This window comes from Mytilus californianus, unplaced genomic scaffold (genome assembly GCF_021869535.1).
Source record: "Mytilus californianus isolate M0D057914Y unplaced genomic scaffold, xbMytCali1.0.p SCAF_9, whole genome shotgun sequence".
Lineage (NCBI taxonomy): Eukaryota > Metazoa > Mollusca > Bivalvia > Mytilida > Mytilidae > Mytilus > Mytilus californianus.
In genome coordinates, this window is record NW_026262745.1 from 76424278 (window position 1) to 76437035 (window position 12758).

At 33.2% G+C, this 12758-nt stretch overlaps 1 protein-coding gene across 3 annotated transcripts in view; it reads right to left on the minus strand.

Annotated features, from left to right (window-relative positions):
- LOC127714209 (heat shock 70 kDa protein 12A-like) overlaps positions 1–9202 on the minus strand; it is a 128425-nt gene extending 119223 nt beyond the window's left edge. For 2 of the 3 annotated variants that reach the window (XR_007987620.1, XM_052220235.1), the window contains exons 1-6: positions 9064–9202; positions 6774–6887; positions 4172–4243; positions 2684–2794; positions 2048–2155; positions 973–1278 (exon numbers count right to left, since the gene is read on the minus strand). Coding sequence is in view for 2 of the 3 variants with exons in the window: in XM_052220235.1 (XP_052076195.1) it covers positions 973–1278; positions 2048–2155; positions 2684–2794; positions 4172–4243; positions 6774–6791 (615 nt within the window). In the remaining variant the exon portion in view is untranslated. The remainder of the gene's footprint in view (positions 1–972; positions 1279–2047; positions 2156–2683; positions 2795–4171; positions 4244–6773; positions 6888–9063) is intronic. The other variant, XM_052220236.1, reaches the window with a different exon arrangement.
- Positions 9203–12758: the final 3556 nt, after the last annotated feature.

Below are 12758 nucleotides of genomic sequence, written 5' to 3' on the forward strand. Positions count from 1 at the left end.
CACAGTACACGAGTCATTGACTCTAAAGTCCTTATTTTAACCAAACGGAGCTAATTTATCACACGAAAGCAAAAGGGACGGCCCACGTAAGCAAGGATTTTATTACTTGATGAGTGATGTTCGGGGATTCAACATGTCTGAAGTCCAGTCAATTCTTGCATGCAATTCATTGAAGTATGATCACCTCGCGTATTGTTTAACACGAGTTCTTGTATCAAAGACGGTAACACTGGGATTTCAGTCATACACTTGTCATTTAGGAGTAGAGTTAAGAGTGGTGAGATCGCAGTGCAAATAGAGTGACATGAATCCTCACTACTTTTTCCATTTGAGCTAGCAGGCGGAAAATCTGACTCAGTTCTCGAACCAGTACAAAGTATTTATAACAGACGATTGTCATAAACGCCCAAATAACAATGCGACTAAACATCACACAGGCATTAATATATCCATTAAATGAATCACATAAAACTGAGAGAAGATCAGTTATGGAATAAATATCAACTCTTAATTCAGATGTTACCGTAGGTACTACGGCGATTTTATATTAGCTATGTAAATTTAAGATTGTACGCTTTCGTCAACTTTAATCGCAGAATGATACAATCATTCTGATATAATCAGAATGATTATAATGATAATTGTAGAATTTGGTTAGGAATTGAATTACAGATGGTTGGTTTACGTGTATGAAACACCTAGCATTACATTGAGAAAAAAAACGTATGAGGATCGCCATATTACCCAGTCTTCAAACTAAGGCAATGTCAATAACATACATTTATACGTCAAACTCAAAATCGCATTAAGTCGAAAAAGTTATAACAAAAAAATCTATAGATACTGTCTACCAAAGAAATAATCTATTTCCAAAAGAATATTTTTGTAGCTTTATTTTCAACCATACACTTACAGCTCTTTGCCATTCAGGATGCAATTTTTTAAACTAACATATAAAGATTTCATATTTACCTTGAGTTTGTAAAATTCCACCATGAAGTTTTTGAAAAAGAACCATTTTGCAGAATCTGATTCATTTTGATTTCTGCTGACATATTCCTCTGCTTCGTAACCAATGCTATGAATAGATTTATCCGGTCGGAACAAAATCGCCGTGGAGGTTTTAAAACTGACCACTCCATTGTCTCTTGCTTCCCAGTTGGGACAATATAGACCTTCTCCCTCTAAAGCATACTTTTTACCCAAACAAAAGACATATCCTGAATGGGTGTATCCAATTTCTATTGCAGCAATAACTTCTTTTTTTATTTGTTTAGTCTGTAAAAGGCGAAATAAAAAACAAGTTAAAAGTAATGTTTAGTTATTACACATAAAAGATTGTCTCAAGTTTTGGTTTTTAATTTGCTTAAATCAGTTGTGCTCATTAAATGAAATTAAAAAAAAAAGAAAGTAAAAACTGCAACAAAATACGAGAAAATATAAAGTTTTGGCTGATGGTTAGTTCCCTAAATTAATTTTTCTATCTAATGTCAATATTATAACCGTTCGAAATATAAGGAAAAGGAAAGCTTAAAGGTTATGGAAAATTATGTTTATTGCAGTTATGTAAGAGCAGTTTTTTTTTTTGTATTCCTGCTCTTGATCAAAGTATAGACAACTCGAATCTAGCGTACACTTTTCTTGTAAACGGCAGCTGCTCTTTTCGATCTAAACACATGTTGAAAGGAACAGGTGTTGGTGATGTTATCATTGCCGCTAGGGCTTGTTTTCCAGTCCAAAAAAATGTTTATCTCACTATGTCCCAAATTTAAAAACGTTAAATTCCCAGTCAGTGAATGTTCTCGTAATATTTCATACTAATATTTAGTCGTCTTTCGTGTTTTTGTCATCTAAAAGTGTATTCTTTATATGTTGACCCTAAAGTGGTTACATGTATCAATGATGATAGGATGCAAACATATCCGTTTTTAACCTCTAAGCTACTACTATACCGTCGGACAGCAAGAATTACGTTAATCAAATAAAGAGCAAATAGCATTGAGCAAAATTAGGAAGAGTTTTTCTATTTTGACGAGTAAAATTATACCTTCAAACTGCTTGTCTGTTGAGAAATGTGTTTAGTTGTAAATATCACTGACGGTTTTGGTGTAGTTATAGATCTTGCGCGGTCTTGCTGTGGTTTCTTCTGCAAAGACTAAATTAAACAAAGACAATCTTTAGTAATCAAAACTGATTTACTGTCCCAATTCAGCAGTCTGTTATTCAGTGCTTGTCGTTGGTTGCTGTCAGTTATTTTTGTTTTCGTTTATTGTTTTCTCTTAAATCAGCCTGTTCTTGTTTGTTTTTTTTTTTTCATTTAAATTTCCGACCTTTAATAGCAGACTATGCGGTGTTGGTTTTGCACATAGTTGAAGGCCGTACGGTGACCTTTAATTGATTGAATCAACGTCATTTGGACTTTGTTGGCTAGTTGTCTAATTGGCAATCATGTCATCTCTCCTTATTTTATATACTGAACAACTGAATCACCAACTGGTTTATACGATCTGTATTATACAGTTACCTTACATGTACCATGTTTTAGCAACTATTCAATAAATGCATTCGATTCTAAAAACAACGTCGTTCAGAGGGCTTCTTATGTACATGATGTACACGAATTGCAATTTACGTCAATCAAAGTGGGATCTTGTTTTCTTCTGAGAGATAAGAAAAAATTTACCTGCAGATTGCTTTTCTTTTCATGAAGATATTTGTTTGTAACTACCACTGACGGTTTTGGTTCGTTTCCTAATATTGTCCGGTCTTGCTGCTCCTGTTGGTGGTTCTGCTTCTGCAAATAAATAATGAAAACTGTAAAGGGTTTAGCGGACCCTGTGATTGTTGCTGTAAGTGTAAAAGTATATCGTTAAATGCTGAAAGCTTAGTCAATTTATTATTAAGAAACAAAATAAAAACCGTTCAACTTTTTCTTTACAAATGCATTTTTTATCATGAAAAAGCTTCTGTTCAAGTTGAGAAAATTCCACGAAAATTCGAAAAATGTTTTAAAATGTCTAACAATTGTCTAGCAAAATTTATCCACAGAACACAGACTGTATGTTAATGTTAACTGAAAGAAACTAGAGTCCAGCTATCTGTACAATACGGAAAAAAGAACGAAACATTTTTTTCACCTTTTGCTTCAGATGTTATTTATTTATTTGAATAATATATTTGTCCAAGTTTCACAAAATTCCATAGAGGAAACACTGTGTTATATTTGTTTTTTTTTTATTCTTTATATCGTCTTTTGATTATTAAAAAACTTCAGACAAAGTTTATAACAGTCCACTTATGTTTCACACAATTACTTATCTTAAACATATTTTAACTATAAATCTCAACTAAATGTTAATGACGCCGACAACGCCATCAACGAGGGAGTAGATAACAGTAGACTGGTTCCCTGTCCTTTATCCGTTTTGCTCTGACAACAAGGGTATCTGAGATACTCGTATGTTGCAAGGGAGAGGACCAGCCTATAGATAATCGCTGAGACATGCTTCCGCGACTTTCAACAAAGTCGAGACAAACACAAAATTACATAGAAGTCTTTATAGATATGAAGGGGTATACAACCACTCAGAAGTAGCAAAAACCCTATGTATAACGATCCATATCAGTTTTTTTGTTATGCATTTCAACCCATATGCCCACATGAAACTCGCCTTTCATCAAAAATATGGACCTTCACTTTTTAAATCATATGACAACACCTTGAGTACAAATATTGTGATATTGCAACGAATTAAACAAAAACAAAAAATCACAAAAAAATGAATTAAAAGTAACTTTGTGATTGGTGCCATCCGATTAAATTAACTCTGTGTTGTCGTACGGATAAGATGCGAGTTGAAACAAAATGCCGATACCTCTTGTGTGGTGTTCGTCAACATTGGATGTGTGAATCTTCAACAAAGGTAATCAGCAATCGTATTGTAAAATGATATCGTCAAAATAAATCAACCAGGTTAAATAGGCTTTCTTTTTTCATTTAAGAAACATCAATAGTTTTAATAACTAAGGCACGTTAGTGCATTCTTGTATGGATTACCGTTGTTCAGGTATGATTAGGTTTTAATTTATACGATCTTGGAAAAAAGATGATGCGGGATAGGAACAGGTGGCCCAACATTCATACGAATATATTAAAACTACATGTACTTACTGCTGGTTTCGTCACATTTGGTACTTTTTGTTGGTCTTTTTCCAATTTTTTGTTTTCTTTATCAGTATTTTTCTAAAAATATGTTGTATATGACAACTTCAGTGTTTGATATTCAAATGCAATTTTTAAATGATAAATATTAATAATTCAAATTCTTCAGTGAGTATAAAATGATAGCAGACAAAGTGAAAATCCTTGTAAGCAGATTACGTGATCACTATAACTACTAAATGTGCAACCAGCAGTCGTTGATAGCATATAATGCGACTCTTTGACACATAAGAATACATAATAAAAAGTTTAATCAGGTACATCGTGTTTTAAGATTACACATGTACAAATCTCAGAAGAAAGTCAGGACAAGGCATAAAAATTGAAAGAGATATGCAACATGTTGTACCCCAATCTAAGAGCGGGGTTATACTGCACTCAGTTCGTCCGTTTGCAATCGTTCGTCAGAGATGAATTGGCTATATACAAGCATTTTTTTAGCCTATTAGGACCAACATTTCAGTTGGCCAATACTTTTATTTTTTTCAAAAGAAAGGCCGAGAAAACCCAAGGGACATGTAACTCACAAGTTTAGGACAAACTGACAACCCATAAAAAAACCCGAAAAACTACGAAAAGAAAAAAAAAACAGTCTACAAAAGACAAAATATTGAATGGACGTTTTTGTCGTGGTTTGTTTTAGTCACGCTTTTCTGACGTACTTCTTAGCAGAATAACTTCACATTTAGTTAACAACTGATCAGTCAGGATCCTGCTTCTTGATTTCCGATACTTTGGATTACGAGTCTGGGTAAGATTAGCCCAGGCCACAACGCGTGCACTTATGTTTAATTTAAAATTTGCATTGTACCAGATAAAACAAGAAATGATTGTAACAGGATGCTGTTACGAAGTCTCCCAAACGAAGCTCCCATAATTCGTAATTCCCATGGTCGCCTGAAATTGGGCAAAGTCCAATGAAAATTGGTTTGGTCCAGTAAAGTTATATGCATTAGTGATGCCTGGGGACTAACCCTGTATATCATTCAAATCACCTTGGCATGACAAACCAGAATATATATGGTTTAGGGGTGGGGATCTCGACCATTTACAAGATATTAGAACTTTCTCAAATGGCATGGGGTGGGGGTGACCCCTGGGGACTAACCCTGTATTTCATTTGATGTGCTTTATCATGACAAACCAGAATATATATGGTTTAGGGGTGGGGATCTCGATCATTTACAAGATATTAGAACTTTCTCAAATGGCAGGGGGTCGGGATGACCCCTGGGGACTAACCCTGTATATCATTCAAACCATCTTAGCATGACAAACCAGAATATATATGGTTTAGGGGTGGGGATCTTGACCACTTACAAGATATTAGAACTTTTTTAAATGGCATAGGGTGGGGGTGACCCCTGGGGACTAACCCTGTATTTCATTTGATGTGCTTTATCATGACAAACCAGAATATATATGGTTTAGGGGTGGGGATCTCGACCATTTACAAGATATTAGAACTTTCTCAAATGGCAGGGGGTCGGGATGACCCCTGGGGACTAACCCTGTATATCATTCAAACCATCTTAGCATGACAAACCAAAATATATATGGTTTAGGGGTGGGGATCTTGACCACTTACAAGATATTAGAACTTTTTTAAATGGCAGGGGGTGGGGGTGACCCCTGGGGACTAACCCTGTATTTCATTTAATGGGCTTTATCATTTGGAACATTTTCAATTAAAAAGATTGTGTTTATCACAAACGGTTTTCAATTTATAATCATTTGAAAATTTTTAAAAATAAAATCCCATAGGGTTCTATAGTAAAACCCTCTTTTCTTTTTGCCCCTCAAAGTACCCCATTATAAACCCCATTGCACAAACAAAACCCTGATTGCACCACTAGACATGTTAGTCTAACATATTGTGAAACCCTAAGTTAATCTGACAAGCGGTTTTGGAGAACGGGTGCGGACAAGTTCAAATTTAAAAGTGGCGGAAGAAGAAGAAGAAGAAGAAGAAGAAGAAGAAGAAGAAGAAGAAGAAGAAGAAGAAGAAGAAGAAGAATAATAAGAACTGAGCAAACACAATAAGTCTTCCCAAACTTCGTTTGGGAGACTTAATTAAACAAGGAATCCCTGATAAACCAAGTTATTAATACTGTACCAAGTGAACTATGTAGAGTGATGGGTAACAATTGTAATTTTGGTACTAAATAAAATTCTTTGCTGATGTTATTTCATCTTTATTGTATTTCACGTTATTTAGTTTATACTGTGTTAACAGTTTTGTCAAGGTGTTTGTTGAAATTGACATAAAAGACTTTTTATTGTAATGGTGTAGATTTCCTGTTGTTTCTTTATCTTTTTTTTTTCGTTTTTTTCACGAATGAGTGGAAAAGCGTCTCTATGCATTTGAATACACATTTGAATTTAACAGACGTTGTTCTAAAGAATATGATCTTCTATGCATCTCCTCTTTAAAGTACGACTTATCAGATTGCTTGATTGTTGGTTGTTTAACGTCAAGTGTTGTACCTATCAGCAAATGATATACAAATAACATAGAATATAAATTAAAAAAAAGTCGTTAATGCCTTACTGATATTGAACTTCCCATTATATGTTAATGCTCCTGCTGCTTTTTATCAAGTATACTTTTCTAAACTGATTGTTTTCATTCTCCATGCTGGTTTTGAATAAGCTGCATCCATATCTGCAAATGAAACAAAAATGCACAAATATATGTCTTGATAATGAGTAGGTTAGAATATCTTCAACACAATATTTCTTTCTTGCAATGCTTGATGGATTTATTTGATGAATATATTAGAAGATAAATAACATTGGCAAGTTGTTTTTTTAGATTTTGGCCAACGTGAATAAAGACAAACACCATTTAATCGATGAAAATAATACTGTTTAATATAGCAACAAGAATACTTAATATCACAAAGTGAGTAAATCTGCGCACATAATGTACCATAACTCAATTCTCTTATTAGTAATCTGTATCTGCATTGTGTACACCCTCAAATTCATTTCAACCAATGGCTTGAGTGGAATTAGGTAAGACCCTGTTAAGAATTACTTATGTTTTGTAAGTATTGATGACGTAATGTATAACAAATTTTGATAGAAAGAGTAGTTCTGTACACATGCAGTTCTTCGGTACTGGCATGATTTATAACGTTCTTCGATGATAAATTTAGAATGTACATTTGTTTTTAACAAGTAAGATTCGAAAGCAAATTTGACCTCGCATGGATTTGGCATTAATAATAAACGATTTTTTCTTTATAGGAGATAAATCGAGAAACGCGAGAAAAGGTATCCATCCCGTGAACGCAACGCAATTTGAACTTAACGAAAAAGTGTAACAAAAATACCGAACTCCAAGGTATTTACCCTTTAAAAAAATCTTGCACAAGACAGGATGAAAAAAAATTTCTGCAAATAAAACTTAGGAAATAAATGTGTAGAAAAGTCAGAATTAATGATAAAACTGGCGACAGGTGAAAATGAATATCCAGTCTGCGAAATATCATCTTGTCTACATAACCGAAATTATCATATGGTCCTGCCCTAACTCAAAAGCATACACAAATAGGAAACATGATAAATGTGTAATACATAGACAAGAGCTGCATAAACAGCTTGTACGATTTTTTTCCATAACGAATTGTACAAATGTAAATTTGATAATTGCGTTCAGTTGGGATTAGTTTTAATCTCTCTCAAAATCAGTCAGAAACTGTCAGGAGAACTGTTCAAGAAAAGATCCTAGAAACATTATCATCGCACCTTTAGAACAGTTTCAGACAGAAGCGGTTTTACTCTAGAACAGTTTGTAAAGTTTAAATCTAGAACCGTTTAGGACAGTTCTCTCCTAGAACTAATACTGACGGTTCTATATAGTACAGATCCAAACAGTTATATATGAAAAAAATAGTTATGGGCAACTCTTTCTATTATTATTCTTTTATTCTATTTTATTAACCTTATTAATCTAATTTACTCCTTTTCTTTATTTTCTTTATTAATTTCTTTATTAATGTATTTTTTTTTTTAATTTAATTAAAAAGAAATTATTCTAGGGTATTGTTATTACTTTTCACGAGTAATCATTAGTATTGTTCTTTTTTGTAAATGGTCACTTTATTTTTTTAAATGTCTGGTATGAGTTGTTTTACTTTAACGAACACTCAGTAGTTATTTTAGCGGGTGCCACAATTTTATTGATACTAGATCGCGTATGTATCATTACATAAGATCGTACAATATCATGTAAACTCGAGTTGGCCCCCTGCCCCCTCCACCCTGCCTTAGAAAGTGGTATATTCACTGTGTAATCTAAATAGTTTACCTGTGTTTGACCTGAGTAATTATCTGTATAAATGGAATATATTACTAGACATATAAGAATGCTTGATACTAATTTCGAGACTAGTATATCATGTATATTAAAAGTATATTTCTTCACTAAAAAAAAAAACAAATAAATTATCATAATCATAAATACATAATTAAAACATACATCAAAACTTATTTTAATTGGTTAATAATATGGATTACATGGAAAATCCAGCTAATTGCCCTAGTTCTAAATTACAAAAAGAGAGCTGCTATAATTTCCGTTATTTAGAGATGTTTCATCTTAGAACAGATACCGACAGTTGTACACTAGAAGAGAGTTCGGCAGTTTAACTTAGACCTGAATCTGAGAATTATACCTTATAATTAATACTGACCTAAAACAGTTTTGGATAGTTATACCATAAAAACTGATTCAGACATTTCTAGCCCAGAACATTTAAGACCATTTTCTCTGACAAAATACTCTGACAGTTCTAAAGAAAGTTTACTATACAAACAAATATCATTGATCTTACCTTACTATCAAATCCACTTTCGTTTTAATGTGTTGTGTTTGTGTACATGTCTCGTTATATTTATTGATTTAAATCCTACCATCAAGAATTCGTAATCAATATAAATTACACACAATATTCAACGGTTTTACCTGCCCATTATGTGTGTGCAGTCAATACGAATTTCATTCAAATTTTTAGCTTTTCATACATGTTTAAAAGGCTTGTCCGACTAGTTCATTGTTTTGTCAAACATTTAACTCGAATATCAATTAACTTTTGGCACTGTGATTAGGTTCAACAAAACAAATTTTTAATTGGTTTCAAAAAATTATCAACAAGAAATAATAATCTCTGTAGACAGTTAATTTGTTTTCTAACTGCCTTATTTGTAAATCATCTGCAGGAAATATAGAAATAACTCACAGCTGTTATGGTAGAATTTTGATCTTATTTGAAAATGTGAGCACATCCTCTCATCACAGCACAGCCTCTCGTCAAAGACAACCCAAAAAACGACAATAAAAATGAAAAAAAAAACCAAGTGGGTGTCTTGAATTAGACCCAAAGAAAGACATAGAATATTATAACCATAAAAGAAAAAAACAAATAAACAAAAAAACAAACAACATTCACAAAAAAACTACATCGGGAAATGAGCAAATTTATTACTGCGAAACGTTTGAACTCTGGTGCTATGGAAGGATAAGCTGTTCCTTGATTACTAATAGTACCTCACTTGTTGCTTATGATCTGCAAACATATTGTAATAAGTCGAATTAAATGAAAGAAATAAAAGAGGAAAGTTGGAAGATACCACGGACAAATGAAACATCATCAAAATGTGTTGTTCTTAGGATTTCATCCTTTCAAAAAGTCTCGTTAATTCTGAAACTTCAATCCAGTATGATTTATTTACTTTCGTGGTGAATTGTTCTCTCTCTATTTTATTCAAAGTTCATTTGCTTTCTTTAATAGTCGGAATTATATAAAAATTTCATTTAGCGTTTGTTAATTTTTTCGAAGTAAACCTTTTTAATCTCTGTCTGAAATGTCTTTTAAAAAAATAAGCCGAAATTCAATAGAAAATGACATATTTGTATAGATACGATAAAAAACACAATTGTGATAATTAACGACCTTTGCATAAAGTGGTTCGGTCCCCTTCCCCACCCTCTTTTCCCCTTGAAGTATGTCAAGGCTAATTCCCTGTTCAAAAAATATCAAAGAAAGTCTTTCCGATGTCTAATTTGTAATTTTGTTGCCTTGTTTGTAAACATCCTGTTTTCTTTAATCTTCCCTTCTTTTTAACCATATTTCTTACTTAGCCGTTCAAACAAGCCACGGAGTTTGTAAGTATAGATGGTAGGGGTAAATGTTTCATGCAAGATATCAACCGCTCATAATGAGTTATTTAAAGTGCTTTTTCCAGGTTCAGATACCAAGGGAATTAAATTTAAGATCGTAACTTGACTTTGCTGCGTCTTATGATTTACAATTAACACCAATTGGGCCTCCCTGATGGACCGGGTTTTCGGTGATTTTTTTTTTGTGTAACAAGTCTAGGTTATTTAAAATAAACTGACATAAACCGACTAAATCAAACACCACTTATTCAATGCAATGTTATTGTAAGATAAACCAGCAAAGAATATTGAAAACTTATAAATTATACCAATCAGCACATTGAATTTACTAATGATGAGTATTAAATGATAGGTTCATACCCAAATTACATATAATAGACCTACATATCTTAGAAAAAAAAATGTTAAATAAGTACAGACAAAGAACAAGTTTAAGACTGCATTGTCAGCTTACAGGTGATGAGTATTTGTGTACTACAGGTTGCAAATCAGAAATTAATTAATTCTTTGCCATTGCAAATACAATACACCGTTTAATCAATTCACATAATTTTTATGTAGTATAAGATTCATGTGGAACATTTACAGATACAAATGTATATTTAAATTATCAGGAGTATTAGACCTAAGGGCCCACATAATGAGTGAAACATTCCAATGTCTACCAAGCATACATTTACTTCCATAGTTATAGGTGTAACTATCAGGTATACAAGAAACAGTTGCGACGTAGACCTTTAAAACACATTACGCTCCTAGAACGAAAATAATGAGTATATCAAAAGTAAAGGGTCATTGAACCCATTTATAGAATAAAAAAGAAGATAAATATAAACTCTTCTAAACTAACAGACAAAGAATCGTGAAATACCAACAAAAATTAGATAACATGCAAAATGCCAAACTCGTCATTAAAGGGCAATAACTTTAATAAGGAATCGCATAACGGTTATGGTGATGCTGACTTATTTGTAGATCGTGTCTTGCTGATAATTTTATTTTTCTATTTAAAGATTTTATCCATCTGTAATTATAGTTTTCAAGATAATAGGCAAAAATGCCCATGAAATGGGGAAAATCGTCTTTAAAGTGCAATTACTTTAATAAGGTGTCGAAACACGATTTCGGTCATGTTTGACTTATTTGTACCTCTTGTCTTGCTGATCATTTTTAATGTTTTAAGTTTTTATCAATTATTATTTTTGGAGATAATACGCAAATAAGAGGAAAAAGGTAAAATGTGTCGTTATAGGGCAATAACTCCTATAAGAAGTCGTCTGACAGTTTAAATGGCAAAAGTCATCAGGTAGTCTACGATTTGCATTGTACCCCCATTGTTCTATTTTATCCATATCGGCCATGTTTGTGGGCAAGCAAGGTCAACGGACACACTTTTTTAAACTAGATACCACTGTGATGATTGTGACCAAGTTTGGTTAAATTTGGCCGAGCAGTTTTATCTTTCAAATATTCGACTTTGAGCATTCTTGTTGAAGGTAAATCCAGAAAAGCGCTTCGGACGCATGGAATTTATAACATGGTGTTTTCATTTCTTAAAGCACTGGGTCGATACCTCTGCTGATGGACTTTCAGTCCCCGAGGGTATCATCAGCTCAGTAATCAGTATTTCAGTACTGACAAGATTTGTTACAAACCTTTCTAAAATTGTCCGTTTTATAAACTTTGAAATCATGAAGAAACTAAGGTTTCAACTACCTCAGGCAAAGTTTGAAGGCTTTGGCTATTATTTGAGGTCCCTTTTGATTATATAGCTCTTCAACTGTTTCGGTTCTTACACATCCTTGGCTTTTCAAATATTCTGCTTTGAGCGTTCCTGATGAGGTGAATCCAGAAAAGCGCTTCGGACGCATGGAAATTTATCTTGTTGTTTTTAATTTTTTACAGCACTGGGTCGATACCTCTGCTGGTGGACTATCAGTCCCTGGGGGTATCATCAGCTCAGTAGTCAGTATTTCGTTACTGAAAAAGATTTATAACAAACCTTTCTAAAATTGTTCGTTTTATAAATTTTGAAGTTGATAAGAAACTAAGGTTTCAACTCCCTCATGCAAAGTTGACCTTAGAATGTTAGAAGGATTTGGCTATTATTTTAGGTCCTTTTTGATTATATAGCTCTTCAACTGTTTCGGTTCTTACACATCATTGGCTTTCAAATATTTGCCTTTGAGCGTTCCTGGTGAAGGTTAATCCTGAAAAGCGCCTCGGACGCAAAGATTTTTTTAACTTGTTTATTTTTTTTACAGCACTGGGTCGATACCTCTGCTGGTGGACTATCAGTCCCTGAGGGTATCATTAGCTCAGTAGTCAGTATTTCGGTACTTAAAAGAT